Genomic DNA, 11,077 nt, shown 5'->3' on the forward strand with positions numbered 1-11,077 from the left:
ATAGCAGTTGTTAAATGACAGTATCAAGTTAGTTGTTGGAATGCAGTTCAATTGTTGCACATATTTGCCCAAGCCCAATTTAAGGGTACATAATCTGCTGTGGAAATTCCGCAAGCGAGTTATGTTGGTGCCCATTGACTTAAATTATTATGATTATGTAGGTGTGATCATATCCTATAAAATATAGCTATATATTATTAGCTTTTAGAATTCTTAGTACAGTCGAGTTATAAATAAGTTGCATTACATAGTATACTGCGTTATATAAGTAACCTTTATATCAGTAATTTTTAATTTCTATTTAAAACACAATCTGCTTCCTAAAAGGTATTAACTATTTTCTCAGTACTTTATCACATAAAGTAAATGTATTTCTTTGCATTTTGGTTGATAACATAATGCAGGAACAACATGTTTACCTATTTCTATTTTTCTGACAGTGATCCAGTTTGGATTTGTTACTTTGTTTGTGGCATCCTTTCCTCTTGCTCCTCTTTTGGCCCTTGTAAACAATTTACTGGAGATTAGGGTGGATGCATGGAAGCTCACCACTCAGTTCCGGTGCATGGTACCAGAGAAGGCACAGCACATTGGAGCCTGGCAGCCAATCATGCAAGGAATTGCAATACTTGCTGTGGTAACAAATGTAAGTGTGGTGTTTATTGATCTGTCAAAATATAAAGAAATGCTACTGCAAAATTGTAGCCTTCCTTTGTGCATGCAGATACGGATACGCTTTAAAGCCAAAATCGGTCATAACCTGTATAAAACGACAGGAGGAGGGGAAAGAAATTAGATCGGTAGTTAATGTCTAAGAAGTCTGATAGCAACACATAAAAGTTGCTAGGATCCACAGCAGTATAGATGTTGTTCTTTTGTTCTTTCTGGATACAATATAAATATGGTAACTCAAGAACCTCTTAATAACCACTTAAGCTTTATTAGGTTGCATTATAGCATGCATTAGAAAAAAAAGTTTGCTGATCCACTTCAGCCACAATATTAAAACCACCTGCCTAACATTGTGTAGGCCCCCATAGTGCCTTCATAACAAACTCTGAATTGCAAAGACATGGGGGGAGATTTATCATTGGATATACACTTTGTAGTCTGTTAGACGCATATTTTGGTGTAGTTCATCAGTTGCACCTTTTCAATATACCTTCTAGTGTAGACTTTTTCCAAAACTCCTCTATAGTAGAGCACTTTGTGGTTATTTTTTTGCAGTGGTTATTGATATATATTATTCTTGCAGTTAGGTGCAAAAAAGCACAAATCAATGCAGTTAAAGGAGCAATCCAGTGCTGAAAAACTTATTCCCTATCCTAAGGATAGGGGATAAGTTTCAGATCGCAGGGGTCCGACCGCTGGGGGACAGTGAGCTGGGGGCCCGTACAGGAGATCGCGGTGGGCCCTAGCAGTCGGACCCCCTGCGATCTGAAACTTATCCCCTATACTTAGTAGACTGAACTACTTTTAAGAATAAATCAAGTCAAAGACAGAGTAAAGTACACAGTGCACTTTATGGTAAATATTTTATTTTAAATAAAGTATAGTATATCTTTTATTTTAAATTAAGTTCCAAACGATCTGATTATTTAGGAAAAGGTGCATATAGTCCACCAAATAGTAAAACCCCTGTTTTTCAGAAACGGAGGAGCATAGCAACAAAATAAAAACAGAAGTGGAATCATAGTACAGAGGCTACAACAATATATTTTATAATTCTTCCCTCAAAAGCTTGATCAGAAAATTTTTGATTCCAAAACAACACTTTCTCTTTTTTCTTTTGTACCATTTTCCAACAATTCTTGTCATAAAGAGATATTTTTGCACTAGAGGAAGAAGAGAAGCTGGTGGAGGTAGTGTAATGCTTTGTCATGTTATTCTGGGAAACCTTGGGTCCAGATGTTCATGTAGATATTACTTTAATATGTACCAACTACCTAAACAATGTTCAGAAATAGTTTCAGAAATGAATAATTCAAAATGTTGACTTCGAATTCTATTCACTTATTCACTATCCTGTGGATGGGGATAAGTTGTTTTGACCAGACAACCCCTTTAAATCACAGATAAGAAATATTTATAGACAATTTAGTTAACTCTACCTTAATCTGGAACAGCTTTACTGGTATACCACAATAACTGTGAACTGTGGAGCCCTGTGGCCCCCCTCTCCGCATGCCAAGTAGTAACTCTGTGGACCTATACACATGCCATTGCTTTACACAAGTATTTTTCCCATCTATGATAGTAAAGAGAGAGGCCTTTTTACAAAGCAAGTATCATATAATACAGTGGAACATTTATGCGTGTTTGCTTATGTAGCTCAGTCTTTTTCTAAAACGGTTTCTCTTTTGTTTTTCCTACTCATGCTGCAGGCTATGATCATTGCTTTTACATCTGATATGATCCCACGTTTGGTTTATTACTGGTCTTTCTCTGTTCCACCCTATGGCAGCCATACTTCCAGCACTATGCAAGGATACATCAATAACACGCTTTCAGTCTTCAGCATATCGGATTTCAAAAATGAAAGCAGACCGGTTTCACCAGCTTGGTTTGGCACACAAACTACATGCAGGCAAGTACTGACGGAATTTCCCTATGTTTGCATTACAGTTGTATCTTTCAGCATCTTTAGCTGCATGTTTTAAAAGCCACAGTTATAAAGCACATTGGGGGACATTTATCATTGTTTGCTTTGGTAAGCGAGTTCTGTAGGCATTTTTTATTTTTGCTTTGGGTTTGCTTATATGTGACATTTATCATGCTATCACAGGGGGTTGATACATTTTGGCTCACATAAGCAAAAACCAATAAAATCACTTTGGAATACCATTTTCTTAGCACACATAAGCAAAAGAAGTGTATTTGTGTTTTTCTTGGTCGCTCTTCATTGGGGGACACAGATACTGATGGGTTTATGCTCTTGCCACTAGGGGGCGCTGACACTAGGAAAAAAAAGTCGGCACCTCCCTGGCAGGATATACCCGCCAACTGGAAGTGAGGTAATCAGTTTTAGCTAGTGTCAGTAGGAGGCAAGACACAGGCCTGGAGTTCTCCAGACCTGGTCTTTTTCTTGTTATATAGTTAGTGGTGTTTAGTTTTTTCATTCCTTTTATATTTTGTTACCTGTTCCCCCTGTTGCGATGAAGGGGCACGGGACATAGAGTTTGGACCATTAACCCCCTTCTCGCCAACAGCCAGCGCTAGGGTAGTATATCGGGTCCGGGTGCCCTCTTGCCCCTGCTCTCCCAACTATGGCAGCCTGGCATGATGCATTGTGGTGTTAAGCTGGCCGAAGACTCAATCAGGTGAGTATCAGGGGACATCTTTCCGGTAGGTGAGTATTCCTTCCCAGGCAGCCGGGGACTTTTCTACCGTGCTTAAATCAACTGCTTCGGCAGCGGGGGTTGTTGCTCTCCACCGCCTGGCACCTACACTTTGCCAGCGGCCATGATGGTCGGGCAGGGAAACTGAGCATGGCTGCGCCCCCAGTCCCCTCTCCTGCTGCGTGGGAACTAGCGCCAAGGATTTTATTCCTAGCCACCCCCACCCCCGCCGCTTACCAAGTAAACCAACGGCCATTATATCTGAGCCGGGGGTGTCGGGTCTTAGCTACCGCCCTCACTTCCCCCCTCTTCAGCAGCTGGGGACATTCTGTTTTATTTTCCCACTGTTCTCTCCGCCGCAGCTTATGCTGTAAGCCGGCGGCCACTGTCTTTGACCCGGGGGAGTCGGGCTTAGCTCCACCCTCCTCCCCGCTTTGGCAGCCGGGGACATTTTCTTCCTTTGCCCTGCTGTCTCCGCCACAGCTAACACTGTAAGCTGGCGGCCGCTGTCTTTGAGCAGTGGGAGTCAGGGCTTAGCTTCACCCTCCTCCCCCGCTTCGGCAGCCGGGGATGTTCCTTCCTGTTCCCCTGCTGTTTGCGCCATGGCTTACACTGTAAGCCGGTGGCCATAATCTCTGTGAGTCGGGACCTCGCTCCGCCCACCTCCCCCGCTTGGCATCCAGGGACATTTCTTCCCCGGGACCTCACTCCTCAACCACTTGGCAGCCAGGGGACATTTTTTCCCTTTCCCCACTGCCCTAAATGCTTCAGCTTACACTGTTAGCCGGCGGCCATTATTGCTGAGCTGGGGGAGTCGGGCTTAGCTCTGCCCCTCCTCCCCCGCTTTGGCATCCGAGGACATTCCTCTCCCCGCTGTTCTGCCGCCGCAGCTTACACTGTAAGCCGGCAGTCGTTGTCTCTGTACGGGGGAAATTTATGCACTCTCTCCCCTGCTTTTGCAGCCGGGGACATTCTTTTATATTCCCTCGCCACAGCAGCTTACTTTGTAAGCCAGCGGACAGCAAAAAAAATAAATACATATAGTGCGTGCGTGTTCAAACACCCCTTGCGGTCGTCTACTACATTCCACCTCTTGGTTTTCTTCTAAAATGAGTTCCCTCTGGTGGCAACTTTGTGCGCTGCATCCTTGCAGTCACTCCTTGTCAGCCCTTTTACCTATGTAATCGAGCCCCTGTCCAGCAGCAGAACTTATGCAACCCGCTGTGGTGGATGGTCATTTCCAGTGATGTCTGCCTGCCTGTTACCACGCCCCTGTGCCTAGGGAGTCCGCCATGTGGCTTTTATTCCCGGAAGGATACTGGGCATCCGGAGCAGTGGTTTTCTTATCCTCCGGTCATCCATCGGGAAGGGTTTTTGTCATGTGCATACAAAATGATTCCCTTCTCCACAGGTCACCAATCTCATAGCAGCCGCATCCGCGACTGGCTTTCCGGTACCCCATTGCTAGTGCAAGATGCTTGAAGGAGTGACCCCTTGTATACTATGGACCCATACCAGTAAGCCAGACAGTGGTCTGTGTGGTTTCCTCTGCCACCTGTTGCTTATCATTTGGCTTGATGCATCTGCAGCTGAAGTTCCGGAACCCCACTGTTGTGTGCGGTGTCCGAAGAAGTGACCTGGCTTGTCCTATGGACCCTATGCGGGGCGATAGGATATAATCCACGGCTTCTCAGCCTCCCCACATCTCCCAGGGTGACGGGGACTCTATCCATGGCTCCTAGGTTTCACCGCCCTCCCCCATGCAACAAAGGGGCACAGTAATTGCCTGTCTGGCTGTTGTTCCCTTTTTGCCAGCACCTGGAGGTTTAATTGCTAAGCCAGACCGTTGTCTGCACGGTTGTCTCCCACCTCCGGGCGACCGTGTGCATGGCTGGGGTTTCCCGTACCTCTCTGCTGGTGGGAGAAATCTGGAAGAGGGTCCCTGCAGTTACACTGGACTGATGCCAGTCAGCCAGACCGTCATCTGCATGGTCTCCTACACCACCAGGTAGCCCATCGGATCGGCCGCACTCCAGTACCCCCGCTTTCTGTGGGAGGGTTGGAAGGAGGGACCCTATGCCTTCAGGAATCCTATACCAGTCAGCCAGACATGGCCAGGACCGTGGCAAAAGTTCAGGTAACCCACGGCCATGCTGTGGTTTCGAGTGCGTGACCCCATGTTGCTCCATGGGCCTTATACAATGCACCACGTAGTGGTTCGCAGAGTTCCCTGCTTTCCCTGATCCCTCTCCACATGCCTGCTGCTCTCTTGGCTGAGGGCTGGTAACCCACTTGCAGTGTGTGTGGTTCTGAGTGCGGGATCTGGTGTGTCCACGGCTCCTATGCCAATTAGCCGGACTGTGCCTGCATGGTTTTCTAATTCTCCAGGTCACCTTCCTTATTCCTGCCTCTCCTGCAGCAGAAGTCCGGTGACTCATTTTTAATGTGAGGTTCCGTAACTATGAACTCTGTGAGTTCATTGGACCTTTATATCTGTAAGCCAGACACTGTGTGCGTGTTTTCTGCACTGCGTGCATCCTTTATCTCTTTATCTCTTTGTCTGCGACCACAGTTCTGGTCTGTTGCACCATTGAGAGATGGGGTGTGGGCGTTTCATGCTGGTTCTATGGACCTACTCAGCAACAGCAGCACACTCAGTTCCCCTTTCTACAGGTGTAATGTTGGTCTGCTAAGGGCATCGTTGTGACATGCTGTTGGGTGCTGTACCTTTTTTCCATACTGCCGGACACTTGGATGTCTGCGATTCCTGTCGCGGCTGCAGTTGTGGTACTCCAATACTATCGTGAGGTAACCATGTCAGTGTCCCTACTTATGCTATGGACACACTGCACGTGTAGAGCCCTCCTCCCCTCCTTTTCAGTGGGGGGTAACTCAGGCCTTCCTGTGATCTTGTTTCCATGGGTCTGCGGCAGTTAAGCACTTCTGTTCTGGCAGGGGGCCTGATGGGGCGACAGTCTGCTCTGTATCTTCCTGGGTTCCTGTGCAGGGTGGCTCTGGCACCTGCTCTGTTGCCTTAGACAACGTCCAGAATGGCTCTGTTGAAGCACCTTCTGCCACCCTTTTTTCACAGGGTCAAGGGTTTTGCCCCAATGAGGTGCTCTCCCAATGCTGTAGGTTGATGAGTGTGCTTCTTTTCTGCATTTGTAATCTCATCTCGTATCTTTACCCAGCTCCAGTCTCCAGGATTCAGATCCCTCTGGGGACACAAATGGCTCCTCTATGCCTTGGTATGTTTTCACAGGGTCCCTGGGGGCCACGTCCACCCAGTACCTAGACTGTTGCCGTGGGGCAACATTTCTCCGCCCCTACAGTACCTGGCGCACTTGGGCAATCTTCCTTTCTCAGGGGGTACGAGGATCTGGGAGCTGGGCACTGTCTGTACCTGAGTTTCCTCTCCACCACCCCATGTTTTCCCCTCTACCAGGGACCTGTTTCACTGAGCACTTTCTTCTGCCAAAAGAGAGCCATCTCTCTCTTCCCCCTACATGGGGCTTCCTGCTCACGATTGCAGCCTAGATCTCCTGCTGTTTCTTGGTTAGATCCGGCTGCATAAGGCTCATGCAGCTGAGGCACTCTCCTCTGTAGGAGGAGTTTAGTCACTCGTGTTTGGCTCAGTGACAGCCGGTCTAGCCACCATCTGTTGTTTGGGTCCTACCATTGCGCTCCTCCTCTCTTGGCGCAATCTCCCTTGAAGGGTGCGTTGATCCTTCCCTTTCTCAATGTCAGTTGCGCTATGCTAATGCTACAGTTTTCTTGGTTACCTTCATGTGCCCAGGACCTGGGGGTCCCAGCTGGGTTCCCTTTTGCTCCCCCCTCCGTTCCCGTCCTGACAGGCTGTTGCTTCAGAGTACTCTGGTCCATTCGGACTGCTGGAGTCCACATCTGTTTAGTCTCCTTGTATTTGGCACTCTCCTAGATTGCTGTGGCATGCCCTATTTTCTGGATCAGCCCTCTTGGTTCTTCAGGCCTTAGTTGATTGTGGTCTCGAGCGTGTGTGGTGAGCCTGCCCAGACATCTCCGCGATCCCATTTGCGGGGAGGTCTTTCTGTACCGCTCTTCTTCTTGTCTCTTCAGGTGACTCCAGGTGACTTGGGAGCCTGCAGTTCCCATGTCAGCTGCTCCGTTTTTCCGGGCGGCTCCTTCTCAGGGCTTTCCGCTAAATTTTTTGGCCCTTTCTTACTTTGTCTCCTTCTAGTCCAGTTCCAGGGTCCATTTACTCTGGAACTGGAGGACATGGAGGGCATCCGGTCTGCCGGATTGTGCCAGTCAGGGCAATCTTGGCTTGTGCGTGGCTGTGGTTTCTTTCCTGCTGTTCAGGCTCTGTGTCACAATCTGAGTCCGCTCTTCCCCCCCCCCCCCCCCCCCCCCATGCTCCTGCCGTACCCCTGGGACAGTGGTTTTTGGGAGTCTACAGCTTCTTGGTTTGGGTCTTCGATCTTCTGCGCTGTGCCTCTCCAGAGATGGTTCCTGTCTCTCCCTCTTTTTCCAGAGGTTTCTGATCTTCATCTTGAGCTCGCCTTTCCACTCAGGCGTCCGCAGCCCTCCCTGGCGTTTTTCTCGCCACGTTCTCTGTATGGGGTTCTCTTGTTGTTGCCTTTGCCTTTTTTGTTTGCCGGCAGGGCTCTCCCTCTGTCTGGTTCTGTGCTTCACTGTAAAATCTCTTTCTCGTAGCCTTCATTGACGGCCGTCACGCCCCCTTCCATAGACTTGCATTGAGGTCACACGAGGGCGGAGTCATGACGTCAAGATACTCTGGCCCCATGGTCGTCACGCTGTGCACTCTGAGCCTCCAGCGCTGCAGAGAACTCAAAAAGATGGGTTCTGAATGACAGATTGCTGGGTCCACCAACGGCAGGACCCCCACGATCAGACATCTTATCCCCTAGCCTTTGAATAGCGGTTAAGATGTATTAGGGCCGGAGTACCCCTTTAAAGGGAATGTGCCATCTGCTCAGATACTGAAACATGTTCTGTTTTTCTAATCAGTTACTATTTTCTGAAAGTATTTTTTTTAATTTCCTCTTTTGTACAAAATTTGGAAGTATACTTTACAGCAGTACCCATGAACATAGACAACAATAGACTGAAGCTGTCCTATTCAGATAAACTGAAGATGCCATGGAACATTTTCTCTAAACCTTTCAGAGGTCATTGTACAGGGTGGGGAAGAGGTTGATCTCGGCTGTGAATGGTGGTGAATCTAGTGTTATCTCTCTGTCACCTTTCACTGTACTCCTTGTCTGCTCTGAGAAGAAAGGCATTATTGGAAAGGGAGCTGTAGAGTACAGTCTTAGCTTAGTTTTAACTCTAGTGGTCAGAATAGAAAATGCAAGATTCAATGATTATTTTAAAATATAGCTAGTAAAATGCAAAATGTTGAAAAAACGTCTTAAAAAATATGGTAAACATAAAAACTTGATTTAACCGGGAGAGGACACAGGGCGTACAGGTACAGGGCACCTGGGACTTAGTGCACCTGTACGTCCTGCTTTTCGTCGCAGCTAGGAAGCGAGTGCAGGCGCTACACTCGCATCATAGACCACAGGTCCCAGCTGCTATCAGCGATCGCTATGATGTCCACCATTAATCCCTCAGATGCCGTCCGTGATCAATATTGATCAGGGCATCTGGGGAAATGTAACGATTACGTTGGGCTGTAGATTTTATGGTAAAATAAAAGGTGTCATTACAAAGAACAATTGATCATGCAAAAAATATGCCCTCATTGGACTGTAGATGAAAAAATAAGAGTTAAGGCTCTTAGAATGAGAGGAGGAAAAAATGAAAATGCACAAATGAAAATTTCCTTTGTCCTCAAGGCCAAAATGGGCTGCGTACTTAAAGGAGTTATGCAGGAAATTTTTTTTTTATATATATCAACTGGCTCCAGAAAGTTAAACAGATTTGTAAATTATCCTCGGTTCAGCAAAGTTCTTTATTGCACATACTCACAATCTGGGTTGCCCAGGGAGAAGACAAGAAAGATCGCAAAAGCGGGGGGGGGGGGTACCACAGAGAGACGACAACGTTGTTTCGCACAACATAGTGCTTCAACTGGCCTACCTCTGAACCGGAACAGCTCACCTTATATACAGGTGGGTAATCATGTTAACCTATCACCTTCCTTTCACCAAGTGATGATACAAACAGGGGGATGGGAACGAAAACACATGATTATTAACACTTCGATGACCTATAGGAATTTAACTAGAAGCATACAGATACATCTACTTTGTCGTTTAATCCTAAAACCCCCAGTGCATCGGTTGACAAAATAAAATGGGTTTCCCTTCTCAGGAGATTTTTGTCGGCCGATATGCCTGGTCTGGCTAGAACTTTTTCTAAACCTACAAATATCAGGCTTTCTGGACTTCCCCCGTGTGAGTCTATTACATGTGAAATAAATCTTGGGGCTCCCTTTTTTGTTCTAAGGGAGTAAAAGTGTTCCCTAATTCTGGCACATAATTGTCTAATCGTTTTGCCTATGTAATAGTACACACACTGGCAAAAGATAACGTATACTACATTTTTTGTTTTACACCTGATGAGCTCTTTTACAGTATGAAACACCGGGCCTATTCTGAATGATTTTTTGCATAAATTATATTTACAAAAATTACAGTTTTTACACTGGTAATTACCTGTGGGGGTGTGGTCACTAAGCCATTCATTATTTTTACTGTTCTTTTTTATTGTATGTCCTTTTATAGCATCACCTATTGTTCTATTTTTTCTGTATGATATAAGAGGCCTATTGATTGCTATATCTTTGATGTTCTCGTCGAGTTCTAATATATACCAGTTCTTGCGTATTGCTCTTTCTATTGTTTTATTTACTGGGGTATTTTGAAAAGTGAACGTGAATCTTCTTCTTACAATATCTTCTGAGTGTTTTTTTGTTGTTTTTTTGTTTTTACCTAATAATTCACTTCTAGTTCTACTCTCTGCTATTTCCCTTTCCTTTTTGATTAGGTCTTTTGGGTAATTTCTTTCAAGTAGCCTTGACTCTAGTTCATCAGCTTATTTAAGATAAGTATTTTTCTGGAAATTATTTCTTTTTAAACGTAAAAATTGTCCATAGGGAATACCATTCTTCACTGCCGCTGTATGAGAGCTATCATAGTGAAGAATGGTATTCCTTGCAACTTCCTTTCTATAGCCCTCAGTTATCAGTACACCATTTTCTACTTTAATGCACACGTCCAGAAACTCTAATTCTGTGCCTCCATACTGTTGTGTGAATGCCATATTGTAACCCGTTATGTCATTTAGATATCGGACAAATTCGCTAAATTGACTATTGGTGCCCCGACCATATCAACAGGACATCGTCTACAAAGCGAGCGTATGTCTTCATGTATTTAATGCACGGGTTGAGATTGGAATATACCACCTCATTCTCAAACCACGCCAAATAGAGGTTAGCGTACGTGCAGGACACCGGTGTCCCCATCGGGGTCCCGGTGTCCTGCCTGTACCATTTGTCTCCATATCTAAAGGTACTGTTTTTTAGGACGAATTCAAGAGTTTCTTTTACGAACTCGATGAAAGATGTAGATTTGTTAGTTCTTTTTAACATATTAACCACGGCTTGGATTCCCTTATCATGAGGAATACGTGTGTATAAATTTCCTCCTTCCCACCCTATGGATAGGAGGTGAATAGTGTCCTTTATGTAAGCCGGAACTGCAGGTAAGAGAGGGCATAGCAGATAATCC

At 45.8% G+C, this 11,077-nt stretch overlaps 1 protein-coding gene across 2 annotated transcripts in view; it reads left to right on the forward strand.

Annotated features, from left to right (window-relative positions):
- Nucleotides 1–11,077, forward strand: part of ANO6 (anoctamin 6) — a 119,087-nt gene that overhangs the window by 98,734 nt on the left and 9,276 nt on the right. The window contains exons 17-19 of one of the 2 annotated variants that reach the window (XM_056573983.1): nt 441–646; nt 2,385–2,587; nt 10,332–11,077. The exon at nt 10,332–11,077 is cut by the window's right edge and continues 2,016 nt beyond it. In XM_056573983.1, the coding sequence (XP_056429958.1) occupies nt 441–646; nt 2,385–2,587; nt 10,332–10,344 (422 nt within the window). In that variant the 3' untranslated portion in view covers nt 10,345–11,077. The remainder of the gene's footprint in view (nt 1–440; nt 647–2,384; nt 2,588–10,331) is intronic. The other variant, XM_056573982.1, reaches the window with a different exon arrangement.

This window comes from Hyla sarda, chromosome 4 (genome assembly GCF_029499605.1).
Source record: "Hyla sarda isolate aHylSar1 chromosome 4, aHylSar1.hap1, whole genome shotgun sequence".
Lineage (NCBI taxonomy): Eukaryota > Metazoa > Chordata > Amphibia > Anura > Hylidae > Hyla > Hyla sarda.